Source organism: Schistocerca piceifrons, chromosome 1 (genome assembly GCF_021461385.2).
Source record: "Schistocerca piceifrons isolate TAMUIC-IGC-003096 chromosome 1, iqSchPice1.1, whole genome shotgun sequence".
Taxonomy (NCBI): domain Eukaryota; kingdom Metazoa; phylum Arthropoda; class Insecta; order Orthoptera; family Acrididae; genus Schistocerca; species Schistocerca piceifrons.
The window spans coordinates 536,869,352-536,893,304 of NC_060138.1; the positions used below are offsets into that span (position 1 = coordinate 536,869,352).

General features: G+C 43.7%; 1 protein-coding gene across 1 annotated transcript in view; it reads right to left on the reverse strand.

The window, feature by feature from the left end:
- LOC124799129 overlaps nt 1-23,188 on the reverse strand; it is a 128,469-nt gene extending 105,281 nt beyond the window's left edge. Inside the window, exons 1-4 of the mRNA XM_047262669.1 lie at nt 23,059-23,188; nt 22,795-22,850; nt 22,532-22,697; nt 4,605-4,829 (exon numbers count right to left, since the gene is read on the reverse strand). Coding sequence (XP_047118625.1) covers nt 4,605-4,829; nt 22,532-22,697; nt 22,795-22,850; nt 23,059-23,088 — 477 coding nt within the window. The 5' untranslated portion in view covers nt 23,089-23,188. The remainder of the gene's footprint in view (nt 1-4,604; nt 4,830-22,531; nt 22,698-22,794; nt 22,851-23,058) is intronic.
- Between the last annotated feature and the right edge of the window lie 765 nt (nt 23,189-23,953).

Below are 23,953 nucleotides of genomic sequence, written 5' to 3' on the forward strand. Positions count from 1 at the left end.
AGGAAAGGGGAGGGGTAGGGGGCAAGGAAAGTTGTTGGACTGAAGTGATCATCTCAAAGTATTTAAATGCCATGCCTCATGGTAAAGAAAGGTTACAAATGACTGCTTCCACTGCACTATGGAGGAGAATCCACTCACTGACGACATCTGTACAAACCAATAGACAGACCCCTCCAGATGCTCTTATGAGCAATGCATTTCTGATAGAACACATAGTAACTTCAAAGATATGGAGAATGGTCATCAGTGAGATGTGTTTCTTGGTGAGCAACACAGGTCACAGAACAGGATGAAATTAGTTGTTTTACAATGAAGCGCCAAAGAAACTGATAAATGCATGCATATTCAAATACAAGCAGAAAACAGTACTGCGGTCGGCAGCACCTATATAAGACAACAAGCGTCTGGTGCAGCTGTTAGATTGGTTACTGCTGCTACAATGGCAGGTTATCAAGATTTAAGTGAGTTTAAAAGGGACACGAGCGATGGGACACAGCATATCCGAGTTAGCAATGAAGTGGGGAATTCCCTGTACGACCATTTGACGAGTGTGCTGTGAATATCAGGAATCCAGTAAAACATGAAAACTCCGACATCACTGTGGCTGGAAAAAGAACCTGCAAGAACAGAACAAACGATGATTGAAGAGAATCGTTCAATGTGACAGAAGTGCAACCCTTCCACAAATTGCTGCAGATTTCAATGCTGGGCCATCAACAAGTGTCAGTGTACAAACCATTCAATGAAACATCACCGATATGGGCTTTTGGAGCCGAAGGCCAGTCGCATGCCCTATGATTGCACAACACGAAGCTTTACACTTCACCAGGGCCTGACAACACGGACATTGGACTGTTGATGACTGGATAGACGTTTCCTGGTTGGACAAGTCTTGTGTCAAATTGTATCAAGTGGATGGACGTGTACATGCATGGAAACAATCTCATGAATCCATGGGCCCTGTATGTCACCAGGGGACTGATCAAGCTGGTGGAGGCTCTGTAATGGTGTGGGGCGTGTGCAGTTGGAGTGATATGGGACCCCTGATACATCTAGATACAACTCCGACAGGTGACACATATGTAAGCATCCTGCCTTATTACCTGCATCTATTCATGTCCTTTGTGCATTCTGACAGATTTGGGCTATTCCATCAGGACAATGTGACACCCCACATGTCCAGGATTTCTACAGAGTGGTTCAGGAACACTCTTCTGAGCTTAAAAACTTCCACTGGCCACCAAACTCCCCAGACATAAACATTATTGAGCATATCTGAGATGCCTCGCAACGTGCTGTTCTCAAGAGATCTCCACCCCCTCGCACTCTTACGGATTTATGGACAGCCTTGCAGGATACATGGTGTCAGTTTCCACCAGCACTCCTTCAGACTGTAGTTGAATCCATGCCACATCATGTTGGGTACTTCTGCATGCTTGCGGGGGCCCTACACAATATTAGGCAGGTGTACCAGTTTCTTTGGCTCTGCAGTTTAGTTCTCACAGGTGTCAGTAATACATATTGAGTTCCATTGAATTATATCATCATGGGCGTTCTGATTAAGTGTGGAGGGGTCAGGTAAACAGGTCATGTCCCAAGACAGAGGTGAGAGTGGAAAAAATATCAACTAACACCAGTTCAGAGTCCGTGTGGGAGGAACAGGAATCTCTGAGGACACCCCAGTAGCCTTCTTCCAAGATTTTTCTCTCTCTCTTTCACTGCTTCTGTCTGTCACTATTCTTGTAATAGCTTATCCAGTGTGGGTGTAGCAGAGAAAATGGAGAGAGCACTTCTGAACAGGTTTCCTGAGGGGAGTTCCTGGAAGGTAACCCTGTCACTATTTGTCAATGGAGGACGATGCTGTTTCTCTGGCTAGGAGGGGGGCATTGTTCCTGAATATGGTGCTGCAGGAACCATGAGATGAGAGGGCTTATCACCCCCACAGTCGTCTAATTTATCTACATAACTACTGGAAGTTGATGTTGAGTGAGTAAGTATACCAGGTACTGCCAATGTTTTGGCCACGGTAGTGGTAAAAGTCAATACCCTTCACACGATATTATCAATCATAAAAGTTTCAAAATATGAGAGGTAATTGGAGATCTCCCTGGATGTCACTTTCTTTAAACAAAGTAGCACATTTCGGGGATTGGGCAGGATGACTGATCCCACAATTGACACAGACACATGGCAGTGAACAGGGCTGTCACGAAGTGGCCAGGAACAGTCTCCACAAATTGGGTCACATGAATATTGGGAAACATATGCCTGATATGTTGGTGTTTAGATCATCACACCTGGAGTGGGAAATACAGTTTCACAACACAGCCATAAAGCAAGATTTTGATCTTCTCTCGAAATGAATCCCCCCCACCCTCGAAAGTAGGGACAAATATTACAGTATCAACCTTGTCGTCTGGCAGGCTTGTGACATACGAAGTGTATTCATCACTTTATCAAGTGTTTGCATGATTCTTCATCCACCTGCAGCATTAGGTAGTGGTGAAAATTAAACCTTGCACCACCTTTAGGTTCTTATGAGTTATGAGGTACATCACCAAGTTGTTTACAAGACAGGATTTGGTGGGAACTGCACCTTAATTAAGGACCCTCCGTCTGCTCAGGCACGAACTAGAAAAATACAAGAGTATGTGGCTGCATTCCTCCCTGGTGTGCCAAGGTGGAAAAATTCCTGTGTTTGTAACAATTGGCGCTAAATTGCAATCTATGGAAAGAGATTGCCAGGGCCTTATGATCATAGCTGATAACTTCAGTCTTTTCATACCACCAGATACCCACCATGATCCTGCTTGCTCTCAGTGCCGGCTCTCCCCATGGATGCCACAAAGCAGTGATGGGAGACCCAGTGCTCCCAACTGACAGGCACCTATACATTGGCATGCACAGGAAAGTGACAGCTCAGGCATTTATAGTGCGATCTCTGCATTGTCAGGGGTCTACTACTTTGTGGGTACATCACAAAACCCCATACGGACTGGCTACCATGCTGGATGTTTGGTAGTCTCTCTCTAATGGCTTCTAATTCCGTACAAAGTTTTGAAAAGGTGGAGGTCAAACCCAAATGTGGGGCCTGAACTTATGTTAATCAAAATATACAATGCAAAATAAGAAACAAAGTGGGAGAAGTCATAACATATATCATACAAGCGAGCTACGTTGTCAGCAGAGAATCAGTCCCAGAAAACGAGTATGAGAAAAGATCCTCTGAGAATAAAATTGCAGCAAGGGGAAGGAAGAAGTACTGCAGTAGCTTGAGGGCCCAACCTCATCACACAAATACCAACAGGAGAGTTGCGAGCCTCCTAGGAGGAAGTTTGCAGTACTTGAAAATTCTAAAGCAAAAATGCACTTAACATATCATTCCCAAATTCCTAGTTTTGAAAAACACGAAGACTGTTTAGTAGGCAACTCACTTGGAACTGAGACTGAATTTTACCTTTCTCTCTCAGTTCAGACACGAACTGAATTTACTGATTTCTTGTTAGAACTTCATTAACGACATCTGAAAGTAGATAAAGTGGGTCTTTGGTGAAACTGTGTAAATGAATTTTGAGTGTCCACAGAGCACTACTTACTGCTTGTAGAAACAAAGGAGGAAACAGAAGAAGAGCTAACAAATTATAATTGATACTCTGCTGCCAGGTTGTAATCCATGAACAACTCACTGAAATTCGGAATGATCTTATGAGTATACGCGACGGTAAGTGCCCAAGACAACTTAGCCAACTTGACAAACAAGTGGTACAACAACAACATAATTATTTGTATGAAGGTTGCTAAGTGAAGTCCACATGCTGGAATATACTGAAAGTACCCAGGCGAACAGGAATTTAATATCCAATTGAATGTGGTGGTGATGTCAACAAGGTAAGTATCCAGACTGATTATGCATGACATAAAATTGAATTGCATGAATATGTCTCAGCAGTGCAACCCCTATCAGTTTTTGAAGCACTGTTGTAGACATGGTAAAATATGAATAAGTTACAGCCCACCCTCAAGAAAGAAACAATAAAACATGCAGACTTGGCCCACTGTAATATGCTACAATGCAGACAAAAACTATTCTGTCAACTGATAAACAAGGTCCATATTAAACCTTTCCACAGAATTTCACAAATGACTAGTCGAAAAGTAAACCCTTTTAGTGAACAATAAGATTTTCGTTAACCAATCTGAAACATCCACGATCTTGTTTAATTGCTACAACAAAAATTGTCATGGTGTCCTACTGTTATTTCATCCGCTCTGCCTCCAAATTTGGGACACTGCAATAATTTACTGTTACAGTTGAAAAGTGATTTGGTGGATAAAAATTCACAATGGATGAAATAGCTCACATTTTATAGAGTTCAAGAAATTATTTACTGGCAAGGCTTCTACTAATCACAAAAATGTTGACATTCCTCACTCAAAAGTCACTGTCTTTTTTACTTTTTTACCCACCAATTTGTGTGATATTTGCAGATAGTGCACAAAAATTAATTATGTGAAAGATATAAATAAATTTCTTTTGTACATATATTTCATAATAAAAGTTGAATTACATGTGACAAGAACTGAAAATAATGGCCAACACGTACCCCAGGAGCAGACAAATTGAGCACACACGAATGTGCCGCAAAGATGCGACCATTACTGGCAGTGATGGAGACATCAGAAAAATAGCCATCCTCAAGAGCTGGTAACAGTGAGAATGGAGCATCTCCAGGTGGGTCAGGGTCAGATTCCACCACACGTTTGCACCGCAGCATGCACCAAGCATCACAAGTCAGCACCATTGTATCCTGACCATCAGGATGGTCTACCTGCAATAAAAAGTACATATACCAATTCTTCAGACCCAAAACCTCAGACGAGTACAACAGAGCAATTTGGGGTAAAAATGTGAAATGAAACTAGAGAGAAGGACACTATATTTATAGTCTGAAAGAAATTATGTCTAGATGGCAAAGACTGTATTAAACACTATGAATAAATTTTGAAACTCTAGCAAATATTTCTTTACATCTCTTACCAATTATAAAGGACAGTCAAATGAAAATGAGACAATGGACAAAAAGGAAATGAACTGTCTATTATTGAATAGAAATCACCATAACCATTAATACATTTATTCCACTGTGAGACAAAATGGTCAATGCCCTAACGGAAAAATGTTTGTGGTTGCCTAAAGAACCCCGACTGTACTCAGACATGCTCCTCGTCATCCAAAGCTTATCATTGGCTATGAATGTCTTTCTTCAGGGCTCCAAAAATATGAGAATCACACAGGGAGAGGTTGAGACTGTATGGAGGATGTGTAAGGGCTTCCCAGCAACACTCCCTGCAGCATAGTTGAAACAACATGCCAAAAAAATGCCCACACGTGTTGGCAAGGTAGTTTCGACTATGCTGCAGAAGATTCACTAGGAAGCCCTTATACACCCTCCATACAGTCCTGATCTCTCCCCATACAGTTTTGATATTTTCGGTGCCCTAAAGAAAAGATGTTTGAGGCCGTCAAGATGCTTTCAAGAGGTGTATGCCTGTGTACCATCATTGTTCCACAGACAACTGCAAACAGTATAAGGCTGGATGTGCGTTCCTAGTGTATGTAAGGATAATTCATACCATTCCGTAGTTACTAATTTCACAGCTAATCTAACAGTTACCAATGAAACAGCACACACAGTGAAGTGTGAAATTTGTTACATAACAAAATAATGACTGCCAATTAGGTTATTAACCTATCGAGACACTACCACCATTAAATCATCTTTTATGTGAAACATGACAATATCAGGTAGAAACAGTCTGTCACACACTAACAAACTACAAAGCAGACACAATTTGAGCTTTGACATTTTTTCACTCACAAATCTTAGAAACATTGTGCAAGCTCCAATTTGACAAGAACGGAAAACAGAATCACCCATGTCCTTTTCAGAGGAACTACCCCCGTGTGTGTCTTAAGCAAAAGAGAAAAACCACGAAACTGTTACAATGAGTCAGCAATTGTAAATTTTCCTATGATTAGTGTGGACGAGACTAGAAACATAGTAGATAACATTCCTGTATTAAAGACTATAAACAATAGATTAACATTTAGATTGTCATAAATGAGATTTTGAACCATGTTGAGCTGCAAGAACATGACAATATCGCAGCCAAGTATTAACATGAAAAAGTACCTCATGATTTCACAACAGATTGATTTATGGGGAGTCTGTGCAGTGACAAGTGAAATGATACAAACCAAAACCTGTCATAGTAATACTAAATTTAACGCATTTCTAGATACATATTTCTATAGATTAAGGCTGCTTCCCAATAAAAACTAGATAAAAAAGCACATCCAAATGAATAAATTATTTGGCATTCAATGGCTCACACAGGTTAACAGTTCTTGTAGGTTTCTGTGCCTGAAATGTTCCACGAACTCAGTAAACCACCTTTCAATGGCCACTATCAACAATTTTTACTCAGATGTCTGGTTTTGAGATTTTAAACTTCATTCTGAAATATTTTGTAGATCATTTTGTCATGCAGCCAAAAATTAGACATGGAAGTGATACAACACATCATCATTACATGACTGAATTGCTTTTAACGAATGCCAAACAAAAAATGACACTGTCAATGACTACAGGAGGCCACATTCAACCTCTAGTATAGCAATGGTAAATGGGTGAACAGGCAAAAGCCTATCAAAAACATTAATATAACTCCATATCTTTTTCACATTCATTGTTTTCAATCAACTCTCTCATCAATTTTTTGACTACATCTCTTGTCAACTGCCCAACAGTTCCCTTTATCACAGCATACTCTAAGATATTCCTATCATTTGCTTGAAACTTGCTTTATTGTTATCTCATTCCAACTGAGATTTTATTTCTTTTACCTTCTAAAACCTACAGTAGCTTTGGGTGTTTCCCAAAGCATCCATGTTAAATAGCTGTACTTTTTATATCTGAACAAACTTGTTTTCTAAGACCCTGTGGCAAAACTTAACTCACTATAGGGAAACCTTATTCTTAAGAACACAGTCATGATATACAATTTGGACTTCCTGTCTAATCAATTTCTTTCCAACTTTGAATTTATTTCTACTCTCTATCTGATGATCTTTGATCACTTTAAATGCTAGAACGATTAAAAATCATAATATTCTGCACAAAATTTATAACAGTCCACTCGCATTGGCAACATTAAAATTCCTACCAAGACAAAAGCCTTAGATGGGTAAACCACATAAGCTTGATACGAAGGGAAAATTAGCTGTGGCTTATATCTGCTCACGCACCTACGGTATCAAAAACAGCTGCCAGCGAAACATTAAGAATAGTTTCACAAGGCAAAATTTTCCCATACCTTAATTTATGGCATGCAATTGTGAAGTTGAGGTGCAGAATACTAATACTGCAGAAAATTACAATAAGTATAATGCAGGGATCAGGACACTGGTTCTCAGCCTGTGTGTTATCACCCCTAGAGGAGGCCTTTTCAATTCTTGATGATGACGACAATGATGATTATTTTGGATGTGGGGTATTCAACTTCATTAACGTCAATGCCCTGATGAAAAGTCAACATGCCATTCTCATGAGGGGAGTGGGGTGGGCGGCAGAGTAGTTTGTAATGCATTATAGTCCACCTTTCCTTCCCAACACTTTAGGGTTGAAGACTGACAATTCACAAAACAACAGGACCTGTGTAACACTGGTGTCAGTGTCTGTGAGCATGGTGAACAGGTCTCCAGCTAAACCAAGGGCTTCTCCGATGTCATACACAAGATATACAAAGCCAAATATGCTAAACCAAATGTGGTACACCACAAACTTCACAGAGTGGTGGACCCTCCTGCCACAAGAGGAAACCGTGTATTAAATGCCCATGTCCCATGTGAAGCTTGATGAGCACTACTACCTTCCACTGGTGAGGTGGGCATGAAGTCTGCCAGCACCTTGAGTGACCACAGTTTATTTTCTGTCACCTCCAAACATTCCATTTCCCACAGACATGTTATTCATCTGTCAAAAAGGAGATGACAGCATGTAAGGGAACGGCACATCAACATAAAACTCCATCCTGACATGCTTCTTCGGCTGCTTTATCACTATCGTGCTATCGTTTATGTCATTTCCTTGTTTCCCAATGTGTCCAGATAGTCAGCAAAAGATCACCACCTTGCCATGGTGTTGGGGCCACTGTAATGAGTTACGAATGATATGAATCAATTAGTGTGTGGACAGCTTGTAGCACACTGAGCAAGGCAGAATGGACAAGAAACTTTGTACTGTGATACCTGTATATTCACTCCAGTATCATCATAATGCCACATAACACCACTTCATAATTTGTACATTGATCCGAAACGTGCACTCTAAAAACCCAATCAGGGAAACAGCTGAACAACCTAGGGCATTCTCTTGCTAAGATCCATCCATATGAACAATAAAACTGTGTTAAGTTCTTAAAATGGAAGAAAACAGTTGTATAAATGTAATCTGAAGTACAAGTTTTCTTGTATTGTGTCAAGCTAAAAATCACTTTGGGCCTATGAAGACACCAAGGCTGCAATCTGTCCCTTCACCAAATGTGTAATCTGAGGTCTGGTATAACCAAATCCTCGAGACTGTCAACAGCACATATCTCGAAAGGCTTAGTCACATTGTGTCTAATTCTGAACAGCCACTCAAAGTTGGGATGGACTACTGCACTAAATGCCAATGACCAACACAGATTTTCAGGGTCTGCTGAGCCAGACAGAGGTGCCACCAAATCTAGAGTGGTGGTTTACCAGCCTTTGCACATAGAGACTGAAGACAGTGTCTAACATCTTGAGACAAGAAATATGGGCTGATCCATAAATCACACTGCCATAAAATAACAGTGATCTGACAAATGCCATATAAAGTTGCAGGAGGAGAAACATGCCAGCTCCCCTCGTCTTTCTGCCGAGGCATTTCAAATTATTCAATGATCTGAAGCCCTTTATTTGCAGATCTTTCAGGTGCAGGAGCCAGGTTAATTTTGATTCAAATTACAGGCCCAAAAAGTGCACTTTACCTTTAAGATGTGAAAAATTTTTCCCTATTGTGAGCTCTGGATGAATAAAACATCAACAAGCACAGTTAAAACTGACATACATAGTCTTCTCTTGTGAGACCCTAAAACTAATTTTATTGGCCCAAGCTTCCAGCCTCCTGATGCTCAGCTGCAGTAGCTATGTTGTCATTTTACACCTGGAGGAATAGTAGAAGATTGCAAATTTATCCACAAATAAAGAGCTATGGAATGCTGAGCAGATGCCATTGATAGGGATTGTAAACAGTGTGACACTGAGTGCAGTTCATAGGAGGACCCCATTCTCCTGAACACAGCAACCAGTCAAAGTATCACCAATGTAATATCGAAAGCACTAGTCCTTGAGGAATGACTGGATAAAAAGTGGCAGATGTCCACGTAGTCCTCATTCATGAAGTTGGGAAAGGGTGTTATACCTCCAAGCAGGTACACTTTTGCGAGCTCAAAAACACACACCAACCAATTTCAGAGAGGGAATACTGTATTGCCGTCTCCAGCAGAATTAAGTTGTCAAGGGCAGAACAGTAGCACAATGGGAGGGCATAGGTGACCTCGGAATTCCGATAAGGTGGCATTTGTGGTGGTGGTGGTGGTTAACCACATGCTCTAAAGTGTTACCTGTACAACTGGTACGGTCTCACTCTGGTAACTGTTAGGTTCAGTAGATCCCTGCCTGGTTTCCATGATGAAATTAATATTGCCTCTTTCCAAGTCACGGGGTACGGCCCATCAAACCAGATGTTATTGAAACAAGATAGGAGCTCCTTTGGCTCCAGAGCACAGATAACAGAGCCTGTCTTAAGGAATCTGATCCAGTCTTGGAGTAATGTCTCTGGCTATGCACAGAGATGATCCCACTTCCTACTAGGAGAATGGAAGATTGTAGACCATCTCAGTATCTGAGAAGAAGGGTAGCTGCCTTATCTCCACAGTGCTCAGAACGCCTGATATGCAGGAGTTTGTCTGGATAACACATTGATGGTAAAAACAATCAGCTAAAACCTGAGCTATATCTTTACGCGCATCCAACGAGACCAAATTTCTCAACAAGGCCGTAAGGGGATGTGAAATGCCCTTGCCTGAAATCCAGCTTATTAAGTCCCAAGAATGAGCAGTGGAAGTGGACTGATTAATGGAAGTCATAAATTCCTTCCAGGAGTTCCTCTTCCATTTTTTTATCACTCACCTAACTTGCGCTCTCACAGATCTGAAGGTACGAAGCTTTTCTGTAGTTGGACGGTGTGTGAATTTCCACAAAGCTGTACACTTGGCTCAAATTGCCAGTGACAATCATCATTCCACTAAGGGACAGGCTGTCCTCTGAGGTGGTTGCTAGATTGGGGAATAGAATCTGTGGCAGATTGTTGGATCATACAGGTGATACAGTCGACCATCTCCTGGGCACAATCCTGTTGTTCGAAGATGGCCTGCTGAATTTGCCTCTGAACCATCCACTTTTGTGGCTTCCTGTCAACCACCATCTGAGTCAGCAGAAAAATCCACACCGGAAAGTGGTTACTGGAATGCAAATCTGTAGAAATTTCCCACTGAACTGAGTCTGCAATAGCTGGGGAGCAAACACAAAGGTCAGTGGCTGATAATCACACTGTAGCTGTAGGAAAGTGTGTCACTTGACCTGAGTGCAACAGGCAGATATTCTCTGGATGGATGAAGTGCTCGATAATTTGACCCCCGCAGCAAGTGGTAGTGAAGCCCCACTGCACATTCTGTGCAATGAAGTCACCCACAAGAAGGAATGGATGGGGGGGAGAGCCCCAAAGAGTTCTGTCTGTCCATCTGCATCCAGTGGCTCATTTAGTGGGATAGTAAGCATCCCAGGATGACTCATTGTGTCCAGTTTTAATGATGCCACAGAGAGAATTTCTACTCCAGTAGACCAACTCATTCAGTCTATTACCTGCAACCTGCCCACCTATATTAAAAATACCAGCCAATTCGTCCACTGACTCTCCACAGTTCCTGTTCCTTTACCACTACTGATGCGACCTCCCTTACATTAACATCTCTAATGCCCATGGCCTTACTGCTATTGACCACTGCCTTTCCCAACACCCAATGAATTACAAAGTTATAACCTTCCTAGTTGCCACAACAAACTATATCCTCACTTCCTTAGAAGACATTACCTACAAACAAATCCGAGGTACAGCTACGAGCACCCGCATGGCACCCTCCTACGCCAACCTATTCATGGGTCATCTAGAGGAAACCTTCCTAAACACACAGAATTCCAAACCTGTCACCTTGTTCAGATTCAGTGATGATATCTTTGTGACCTGGATCGAGGGTATGATCACCCTATCCACAGTCCCCCAGACTCTCAACATCATCTCCCCCACTTGCTTTACCTGGTCCAACTCAACCCAACACAACACCTTTCCTTACGTTGACATCCACCTCAAAGACAGCTAAATTAGTATGTACAACTATATCAAACCTATAAGCCATCAGCAATATCCACTTCAAGAGCTGCCACCCATTCCATACCAATAAGTCCCTTCTGTACACCTAGCCACATGAGGCTGTTGCGTCTGTAGTGTCATGTGGTCCCTCTAGAAGTATTCCAAAGGTCTCACAGAGGCCTTCACAGGCCATAATTACCCTCCCAATCTAGTACAAAAATGGATCTCCCATGCCTTATCTCTCCAGTCACCTGTCATCTTCCAAAGTCCCACCATGCATCCATAGAGCAGCGTTCCCCTCATATCTCAAAACCACCCAGGACTAGAAAAACTGAATCACTTTCTCGACCAGAGTTTTGACTACCTCTTATTGTGCCCTAACATAACGAATGTCCAACTCATTACTCTTCCCACCCTCTCTTACTCCGAACCCATCCTCATTCATCCCTACATGAGTCCTGCTCCCAAACCCTTGCCTCATGGCTCATATATCCCTGTAATAGACCTAGATTCAAGACCTGCCCCACATCCTCCCACCACCATCACCACTCCAGTCTGGTCATAAGTGTCATCTATCCCACCAAAGGCAGGGTTACCTGCACAAACAGTCATGTGATCTACAACTAAGTTGCTACCACTACACTTCATTTAATGTTGACATGACAGCCATAAGCTGTCATGTCTGCATGAATGGCCACCGATGAACTGTGGCCTCTAAACAGCTAGATCACCCTGCAGCTGAGCACTCCGTCCAATGCAAAGTTCTTCATTTCAATGACTGCTTCACTGTCTGTGACGTCTGTATCCTTCCCACCAACACGAGCTTTTCTGAATTGCGGAGATGGGAACTCTTCCTTCAATATATCCTACATTCCCGTAACCCTCTTGGTTTCAACCTTAGTTAGTCATTGTCCTTACTAATCAGCCCCGTCCCGGTCCCCACTCCAACATTATACAGGCCTCTACCCCACCAATGTACCCTCAGTCCATTCACTTCTCTCCTTTTCTGCTAGCCCCCCCCCTCCCCCCAACCTTTGTCTACCTCCTGACTGCACCTAGCTGTGCTATCGTCTCTCCACCTCATCCCTGTATGCTCCCACAGGCAGCACTTTACTATCCGCGACCCGTACCCTGCTATCCTTCCCCCTCCCTGCCCCAGCCACCTCCTTATCCCACCACCTGGTTGCCTCTCACAACATGCGCTGTTGCTTGTACCCGGCTTCAGTAGCCATAGACTGTGGGCACGTGTGTGTGTGTGTGTGTGTGTGTGTGTGTGTGTGTGTGTGTGTGTGTGTGTGTGTGTGTGTTGGTTTTGGGGTTTGATGGGAGCTAAACATCGAGGTCATCAGTACCCTGTTCCAAACAGACATACTTGTAAAAGGCCTATACAGTAAAAGTGTAACCTCTACACCCAGCTAAAATGAACACTGCAACAACACAAAATAGAGGACACTTAAAAGGAGCAGAGCAAATAGTTGACGAGAGAGAAACAGACTACAGTAGTTGATGGATCAGGTAAAAGGTCAACCAATCAACTACAAACGAAGAACCTCCAGCTTAAAAGCGTTGATAGAGGTACCAACACAACTTGTTACCATAAAAGACACTATATTGGTATCCACGTCACAATTAAAAGTCGCTGGAGTGGGTGTAGCCTGAGAAATCATGCGCAAACACCCATACTAGAGCAAGTGATAAAACCCAGCTGCACGGATAAAACATAAAACTGAGTCAGCTATAGAGACATCGTCACCTAGAATTAAAGGAAGTGCAGCTGGTAAATTAAAGGACTGCCGCAAGGGGGCTAAAAGGGGGCAGTCCATCAGAAGATATACCATGTCAGCCCTGCATCACAACAAATGAGATAGCTGTGGGTCAACTGCGTATGTCCAATTCGGAGACAGCAGAGAATAACTGATTCCCTAGGAGCTTATTTGGCATGTTCAAGACAGACCATTCAGAGCTCCAGACATCGCAGACCTGGCGATCTAGGGCTGACCAGAGGTCTCTTTCCACGAGACCAAGCTCCAGGGGTGGCGAAGTGGTGACCTGCTTGGCCAACCGATCGACATGCCTGGAATGCCGATGTGGCCCGGGGTCCACACAAACTTCACTGAACGACCACACTCAGCGAGAGCAAAAACAGCATCTTGAATACCGCGCACCAAAGGGTCCCGAGAAAAACACTGGTCGAGTGCTTGCAATACACTCAGGGAGTCACTGCATATGACAAATGACTCCCCAGGGCAGGAGGAAAGATGAGCGAGTGCACGATAAAGAGCAACCAGCTCCGCAGTGAAAACACTGCTCCCACAAGGCAGGAAATGCTGCTCAACATAGTCTCTGTGGGTGAAAGCAAACCCAGTGCATCCATCGACCACAGAACCATCGGTGTAGACTACATCTGCATCGCGAAACGAGGCAAGAAGAGCCAGGAATTGTTGGAGAAGACTGGCAGGTGGAACAGAGGACTTGGAGTCGCAGGACAAATCCAAGCAAAGCCGCAAGCAAGGGAGGGACCAAGGAGGGGTAGAAGAAGAGAGCCGGAAGGATGGACGAAGAGGAAAGGACTCGAGTGACTAGAGAAGGGAACAAACACAGACTGCGATCGGGAGACCCGACCTAGGCCACCGTCGTGGGGAGGGGAGTGCAGAAGATGGAAAAGGAGCCTGCGGTTTGGGTGGTTGGGCAAGGCATGGACTCGGGCGATGTATGACGCAAGCAACGTTGTTGGTGGAATCGTAGGGGAGGGATTCCAGCTTCTACAAGAAGGCTAGTCACCGAACTAGTGCGGAAGGCACCTGTCACCAGTCTGACGCCACAATGGAGAATCAGGTCGAGGATCTGCAATGTTGAAGGTACTGCTGAGTCGTACACCATGCTCCTGTAGTCGAGACAGAACTGGACTAAGGCCTCATAGAGCTGAAGGAGGGTTGTTCGTGCAGCCCCGAAACAGTGTGGCTGAGGCAGCGAAGGATGTTGAGGTGCCACCAGCACCGTTGTTTAAGCTCACGAAGATGAGGTGTCCAAGTGAGCTGAGCATCAAACAACATGCCAAGGAAGCGATGCGTCTTCTCAATACGAAGAAGTTCATTAGCAAGGTAGAGCTCTGGATGGAGGTGGACTGTTCGGCGACAACAGAAATGCATCACTCGGGTCTTAGAGGCTGAGAACTGAAAACCATGGTTGGATGCCCAAAAATGTGCCTTATGGATAGCTCCCTGCAGCCGCCATTCAGCGACACTGATGCTTGGGGGACTGTAATAAAGACAAGTCATCGGCATATAGAGAAGAACAGACCAATGAGCCCACCGCAGCCGCAAGACCATTAATCGCCACCAAAAAGAGGAGAACACTGAGAACCAAGCCCTGCAGGACACGGTTCTCCTGAATATGAGCAGAGCTAAAATAAGTGCCAACTCTAACCCGAAAGGAGCAATTGGAGAGAAAATTCTGTAGAATAATTGCAAGTGGACCCCTTAAGCCCCATTTGTGCAGCGTAGCAAGGATATGATGGTGCCAGGTGGTATCGTACGCCTTCCGAAGATCAAAGAAAACAGCAACTACATGTTCTTGCCGGGTAAAAGCTGTACGAATAGCCGACTCTAGCGAGACTAAATTGTCGATCGCTGAGCGGCCCTGACGGAAGCCCCACTGTTGCTGGGCTAGGAGGCCCTTAGCTTTGAGGATCCACATGAGCCGCCGACTCACCATCCGTTCCAGGAGTTTGCACATAACGTTGGTAAGGCTGATAGGGCGATAGCTATCAACCACCAGCGGATCTGCACCAGGTTTTAGCACCAGGATGGTAACGCTATCCTGCCAACGAGTTAGGAAAACGCCCTCCGTCCAGATGCGGTTAAACAGGGCGAGTAATTCACCCTGACAGTGCGCCTACAGATGGCGAAGAAACTGGTTGTGCATTCGGTCTTGACATGGAGAGGTATCGGGGCAAGCTGTAAGGGCACTTTGGAACTCCCATTCACTAAACGGGGCATTGTATCATTCCAAACGGTGCGTGCAAAACAACAACTGCGTACTCTCAGCTTGCTCTTTTATGGCGCGGAATTCTGCGCTGTAGCCTGCTGTCGCAGAAATACGACCGAAGTACTCCGCCAGATGTTCAGCGATGGCGATTGGGTGAGTACAAAGTGAACCCCGAAGAGAAAGGCAAGGGACGGGCGCATGAGGGCGAAAGCCAAAAATGCGCCGAACCCACGACCACACCTGAGATGGGGAGGTGCGAGAACCTATGGTGGCAACATATCGTTCCCAACAGCCCCGTTTGCTCCACCGGATTACCTGCCGAGCCCGGGCCCGCAGCCGTTTAAAGGCAACCAGATTCTCTAGGGAAGGATGACGGTGTCGTCGTAGGGCTCGCTGGCGGTCCTGGATAGCTTCTGCAATCTCTGGTGTCCACCAAGGGACTGACTTACGTCTTAGGGAACTTTAAGAGCGGGGGACAGTTGCCTCAGCAGCAGAAACAATGGCCATAGTGACCTCGTCCACTGCCAAATCGATGTCACCAGGAAGCGGGGCAATGGCCATGGTAGCTGAGGTGTAGGCTGCCCAATCAGCTCCACGAAGAGACCATCGTGGCAGCTGCTCAGGGGGTTCGGATTGAAGAAGAAAAACCAGGATAGGAAAGTGGTCGCTATCACAGAGGTCGTCATGGACCATCCAACTGAGGTATGGAAGAAGACCTGGGCTACTAAGAATGAGGTCAATGGCCGAGTATGTGCCATGAGTCAAGCTAAAATATGTAGGAGCACCAGTGTTAAGGAGGCAAATGTCCTGCTGTGCCAAGAGAGCCTCAACGTTCCTACCCTGGCCCGAGGTCTGGGCCCCACCCCATAAAGGGTGGTGGGCATTAAAGTCCCCCAAAAGGAGGAATGGCGGGGGGAGCTGGGCGAACAAGGCAGCCAGGTCGGCAAGAGGGAGAACCGCATCCAGGGGAAGGTAGAGGGAACAGAGGGTAAGCTCCATTCCTGCCCGGATTTTAACAGCCACAGCCTCGAGAGCTGCGTGAAGTGGCACTGGAGCACTAGGAACAGTGGCAAGAACATAAACACAGACACCGCCAGACACCCTGTCATATTCTACGTGGTTCTTATAGTAACCCCGGTAGCCACAGAGGGAGGGGGTCCGCCGAACAGGAAACCAGGTTTCCTGTAGGGCCAGACAAGTGGCAGTGAAGCAGCACAAAAGCTGTTTAGCACAAAAGCTATTTCAACACAGCAAGGTGGTGGAAAAAACCACGGCAATTCCATTGAAGGATAATGGTATCCGACTGTGAAGACATGAAAGAACCTGAGGGGGGGGGGGGGGGGGGGGGAGAGAGAGATAGGTCACACCTTAGAAGTGCTCACCGCCACCGACTGCGAAGTAGCCTGATCAACTTCCATAGGAACTGGGGGTTGAGCAACATCTAGCTCCTGAGTGGATGCTAGATGTTCCACATCATCTTCTGGTGCAGTGGTGAACTCCTTTTCTGTCTCTACCTCCTTCTCCTTTTGATTTTTCTTCTTTTTGGTAGGGTCCCGTTTGTACTTCGGTTTATCAGGCTGGGTGGGCTTTTCCGACCCAGTCTCATGGACCGAGGAAGACCTGGAAGCCCTACGGCCCACAAGTGGTGGCTTTTTCAGCCAATGGCTAACGTCTGGAGGGGCAGTAACCATGGAAGGGAGGGCACTAAGCGATCCCTTCCGTGCGAGGTCTTATACTCCATAATCTTCCGTTCCTTTTGATAAACCACGCAGTCCGACGAGCAAGGTGAATGATTCTGTCTGCAGTTGACACAAACAGGGGGCGGCGAACATGGAGCGTTGGGGTGGGAGGCACGTCCACAATCCCGACAGGTAGGGTTGGTGTCACATCTCGATGACATATGCCCATACCTCCAGCACTTAAAGCAGTGCATGGGAGGAGGGACATAAGGCTTAACATCACATCAATATATCACCATCTTGACCTTCTCGGGCAGTGTGTCGCCCTCGGAAGCCAAGATGAAGGCACCGGTGGCGACCCTATTATCTTTAGGTTCCCTCAAGACACGTCGTACAAAGTGAACACTGCGGCGTTCCAGATTTGCACAGAGCACGTCGTCAGACTGCAACAACAGATCACGATGAAAAATAAGTCCCTGAACCATATTGAGGCTCTTATGAGGTGTAATGGGAGACTGCAACATCACCGAGCTTGTCAGAAGCAAGCAATGCCCGTGACTGTGCTGGGGATGCTGTCTGTATGAGGACTGCTCCAGACCTCATTTTAGACATGCCCTCAACTTCTCCAAACTTGTCCTCTAAATTTTCCACAAAAAACTGAGGCTTTGTGGTCAGAAATGAGTCCCCATCTGTTCGGCTGCAAACCATAAATCGAGGAGAATACATCTCACCAGGTAATTAAGACCACCGTTCCTCCCCTGGTGTGGGCAGGGAAGGGAACGATTGGGGGTCATACTTTGAAGCATTGAACTTTCCTTTCTTAGAGTCTTGTGCTTGCACACTATTCACATTGCATTTCATGGTGGTCCCACGAGCAGCTAGCGAAAGGAATGTCCACCCAGACAGAGCCCCACTTGCCTGGGTAAGCCTAATACAACCGGGGGGCGGCAGGTTCCCCAGAGGTCGCCCGCTAGCAACTGTTCTACCTCAACAGCCATGTGTCTCCTCAGCGCGCAGCACACCTCGAGATTGAAGTTTTTTTTATAGAGGTTTATACCATCCTCGCGACCCAGGCAGTTAAGCCAAGATCCCCAGGCTCTGTACCGTACAACGTTCCACCGTCGCACCTTACAGTGGTCGTTGAAGCACGCTCAGAGGTTACGGTATTGAAGACTGGTGGCGCTTCCCAGTCCCCAGCTCAGGGACCCCGGGGTCGCCAAGCCCGTACCAGCAACTAAACGCTGAGCCCCCTGAGGGTGTGTGTGTGTGTGTGTGTGTGTGTGTGTGTGTGTGTGTGTGTGTGTGTGTGTGTGTGTGTGTGTGTGTGTGTGTTTTGTCTATTTAAGAAGGAGGCCTAGTTGGCTGAAAGCTCACTTCTGACAATCTTTTTGCTGTGGCTATCTGCGACTCAGCATCTCCGCGATATGGTGAGTAGCAAAACTACTACAAATTGGAGAGTTGTAAGTGTAATTACTTTACTGCGAGGTAACACACTGTCAAGAGCGAAAAAGGAAAACAATATTGTCAAGAATAAATACGGCAGTCACCGTCATGAAAGTGTATTTTTGTGAGGTAGTTTAATTATTTCATTCAAAATGTTCTGTGCACCCAATCAAAAGTGAGAACCCTCACAAATGTGCTAGGAGTTAAGACATTAGCAAAAGAAAAACTTGGGAATTTAATCAGAACACACTGTAACAACAAACAATCCAAATATTGCTTAGTACTCTTTGTGATAATACCATCCAAAGTATCTTAGTCAATAAGCAGGATGGCCACCACTTCGGAAAAAAATAAATAAAGAAATAAAATCTGCTTCTTCGGGTTTCTGCTATTGTTTCTCTCTCAGTAGTAGGTTGAAAACATTGGCATTTTCAAAGAAAATAGTTTCATCCATAACATAAGAGGCTCATTTACAACACATTATTTCTTGTGCAACTTTGCAATGAGCATTGCCAATTGCCACGGAGCAAAAAGGGCATTTCTAACCTCAACTTTTGACACTGACCTCCCTGTAGGAATAGTTAACAATAAATCACTATTGTGACGTAAAGCCAAGTGGAAGAAAAAAAAAAAAATCACTGCTGCCATAAATAAAAATAAAAAAAACTATGCAAAGAACTTATGTCCAACATAGTGTAGCAGGAATAAACTTTTTTTAAAAAAATCAACCTTTCAGCAGTTGTATGACACAGCTCAGTGTCCCTCCCGCCATCAGAGCATTTGAAGTGAAGATACATTCATAAGTTGATCATTAACCTTAATGTATTACAAATATACAATATACACCAAATTTAATCAAGCAGCAGAGGCAGCAAAGAAATGATGTCATTCACCCCCATCTCACAACACAGCCACAAGATTAGTTTTCTTACAAAAGTAAGGAAGCTGATAGGCTTGTGGAGGACAGGCATTAGCAAAAGTTGAGAGAAAGACCCTCTCCTTCCCTGTCTTAGCAGAGTTTCTGACACCTCCCCACTGAAATATCCTTGACCATCCCTATTCCACCTCTGCTCTCAAAAAACTTGCCCCAGCTCATATCCCTGCAATACACCTAAATACAAAATCTGTCCCTAACATCATCATCCTACTACTTACTCCAGTCCAGTCAAAGGCACCTCCCATCCAATTAAAGGTAGGGCCACATGTACGCAACCATGTGGTCTACCAACTTAACCGCAACCACAATGCTACATTCTATGTGGGCATGACCACTAACAAGGTGTTTGACTGTAATAATAGCCACAGCCAAACTATGGACAAGAGACAGCGGGACCTTCCAGTTGCTGAAGATACCACCACACACAATGTGCTTGCCTTCAATGGCTGCTTCAAAGCCTTCCCATCTGGATTCTTTCCATCGACACCAACTTTTCTGAACTGTGCATGTGGGAACTCTCGTTGCAATACATCCTCCTTTACTGTAATCCATCTGGCCTTAATCTTCACTGGTCCCTGTCCTCCACCTATCTATCCCTTTACATGCTCCCATTCCAGCCTTACATACACCTATCTCACTAGTGCAACACCTGTAGAGTCCTTTGCCTGTCTACCTCTCTCCTCTCCCCTTCCTCCCCATCCCACAACACAGCCTCCCATAGCACAGTCTCCCGATGCCATACCTAACAGCCCACTATCCTGTCCCCACCACAGCCCTGCATGCTCCCGCAGCGCTAGCTTTTACTGGCCTTCACCTTCCCTGTCTGATACCATCCAACACAGTAAATAACACTGGGCGAGGTGGCTTTTGTACTGTCTATGTCTGATGAATGACATAATCCAGCATCTGATTAATATTTAGCAGTCTTTTTTCATTGTTTCTGTTTGTCACTCAATATCACTTGCATGTAGTGAAGAACATTGTATCTTTCTCATAATATTGGCATTTCATCCAATGATTTTCCATTGTTTGGAGATCCTAAAAAGAAATTTCAAACAAAGTATTGACAAACAAGCAAAGGTCTAACTACAGGCACCTAGAGTTGTAATTCAGCATTTCAATTCACAAGGAAAGGAGTTTTATAGAATAAAGTAAATTATGTTTTTTTTTTCTTCTTCAGAATGATAAAAACAAAAAAAAATAAAAAATTCTGTTATCAATCTTGTCAGTGTTCCATTAGGAAAGTAAGTGCTTGCAAGCTATTAGCTGTAATGCTCACTGTTGTTAAACACACAAATCCTTTCAAAGAGCATCATAAGGAAAATTTTACTAATGCAGCGAATAAAAATAGGTAAAAATTTCTGGTTCATTCACAAAAGAGGAAACCATACAAATATTTTCCTAGTTTCAGCTGCTTTAGCTATTTCATAATGTAGTTCGAAAACTGGTAATGGGAGTAAGGAAGTTCTACTTCTATATCTATACTCAGCAAATCCCCGTATGGAGTGCGGGAAGAATGATTGTTTGAATGCCTCTCTGCATGCAGAATTGTTCTAATCTTATCCTCACAATTCTTGTGAGAGTGAAACATAGAGGGTTGTCGTATATTCCTAGAGTAATCTTTTAAAGCCAGCTCTTGAAATTTTGTTAATAGACTTTCTTGGGATAACTTACATCTATCTTCAAGAGTCTTCCAGTTCAGTTCCTACAGTATCTCCGAGACACTCTCCCAGGAATTAAACAAATCTGTGACCATTCAAGCTGTCCTCCTCAGTATACATTCAATATCCCCCCTCAGTCCTGTCTGGTATGGGTGCCATAAACTTGAGCAATATTCTAGAACTGGTAACAATCTCCTTTGTAGACTGACTGCACTTCCCCAGTATTCCACCAATAAACTGAAGTCTACCACCTGCTTTACTCACGACTGTACCTATGTGATCATTCCATTTCGTATCCCTAAAAAGTGTTACACCCAGGTATTTGTATGAGTTGGCCGATTCCAACAGTGAATCACTGATATTATGGTCATAGGATACTACATTTTTTCGTTTTGTAAAGGGCAAAATTTTACATTTCTGAACATACAGAACAAGTTTCCAATCTCTGCACAAAGTTGCCTGAATATTTATGCAGCTTTTCCAATATTAATTCATTACAAATAACTGCATAATTTGCAAAATGCCTGATTTTAATATTAATGTTGTCTGCAAGTTCATTAATTGATCATATGAACAGCAAGAGCACCAACACACTTCCTTGGGGCACACCCGAAGTTACTTCTACATCTGATGAAGACTCTCCATCATTTCGATGAGGGTGTGTAAAGAAATTCACATTTCCTATAGGCCTACACGTATTGACAGTTTTTAGCCAGATCCTCCAAATCTTTATATTTATCTTTGGATCACAAGACATGTATCCCAACAAAACTTCAGTTACCTCCTGCTTCATCTTGCAGCTTAAAAGGAGCAACTAGGTCATATCTCTATGAACATATCAAGTCTAAAAATTTTTTAAGAATTTCAGTTTCTCTTTAAATCTCAAGCAACATTTTTCTAACAAAGCCACTGGTTACAATGAACATTTCAAGCTTACAGTGTCATTAAGACTTCCTGTTCTCCATTTATTTACCTGAGTCAAAAGATAATGCTTGTTTCATCTGTGTACAGCAACCAATCTAAAATCAACGAAAATAGTTACTAACAAATTTAGTCTGTATTTAACAACTCAGCACTCCTTCTGAGGACAGCTATCATTTACCAACCTCGTTTGCACAAATTAGTAGTTTGTTACCTCTACCGACAACTGCTCGTCATATGATAAACAGGATAATGTAGTAAATACATTCCAAATAAGACCAAGAAGGTTTATTCGATAAAGGAATGGATCCTTTTTTAAGAAATACTACTGATACTCAGGTTAAGGAATTTTAAAAGCGCAAAAACTTTAAATGTTAAAAAACCCACCCGAAACTCAATGACGTGACCCGCATACGCTCCGAATCTTATCACAACGCCCATGGGAGGTGAATTATAAACTTCATATGTTTCACAGTTAAACAGAGGTATAGCCTCAGCGTCATCCGGAACTGTCCACGTAACATCACCACTCTCATCCAGGCAAAAGCGGGTCCTAAAATGCAAACACAAATCTGGTTAAGAAAAATACTCTGCACATAAAGCATTTGTTTTGTTTTTATTATTTTTTAAATACGAGATTCACTACTTACCCATCAACACCCGTGTTTTCCACCAGTCCAGCCTGGCGAGGAGTGCATGAAACAACCTGTAAAGCAGTATACGAACTCAGCTATATCCCGCACCTTTTCGTACAACACGAAGTTGTCAAACCTCTACATGTTATGTGTTGTGACAATTGCAACCAAAACATCACAACAGCTTCTCTGACGGCATCAGCTATCACACTAACCACAAAGTTCTGTCTAAACATGTCACTAACACAAAACTACACAAATGTTCCGCACTTTGCTTACCTCCCATGTCCCAAGTAGCTGGGAATCCATTGCTTCCTCTCTACAAGATTGCCATATACTAGAGTGCACTACTTGTCATTTCAACACCAAAGCGGACAGTCAAAGACATTCGATAGTAAGTAACCTGTCTGCGCTTCTGCTGCTAATGAGCTAGAATCAATGATCACAGGCTTCATGTTATCTCGTAGGCGAAGAAAAAACCTAAACTGTTCTACGTGTAAAAGGAAGGGCACCAACTACAGTATGAAAGTTCACTGATTAAAAACTGAAACTCTTAACATAAAACGCTGATCCCGAATATTTTTAAAAGATGTTGGAAATAGCTAATGTTTCAACATCAGGATCACTGATCTAATCAGGTTTAACGTGATAACAATAATCAGAAATAAAACAACTGCGCAAAAAATAAAATCAGTGAGCAATAGAAATCGAACTACGATGGGAACTGAAAGCATAGTAGCGGCTCAAAGAGGCTACGACGAGGAAACTTTTGTTCAGTCTGTGGTACGTCTAAAACGTGGAAAAGTGGCGAGCTTAAAACCGTGTCAGAATAAAATTAGTCTTTAATCTGATGTAGAGATAATAATAATTTTAGGAAGAATAATTCCTCTTTATATAGAAAAGCGCCACCACAAAACATTTGTCATGGCAAGAAGAACACTAAACCATCTCCCGATTTACAAGAAGGGTAGCAGATGGGATACGCGAAACTACTGTCCACTATCGTTGACATCCATTTGTATAAGTATCTTGAATAGTATTCTGAAGTCCAACCAGGGATTTTGCAGTCCCATGCGAAAATTTCAGGTACAGCCGCTCTTCGTATTTTCATGTTGTTGTTGTTGTTGTGGTCTTCAGTCCTGAGACTGGTTTGATGCAGCTCTCCATGCTACTC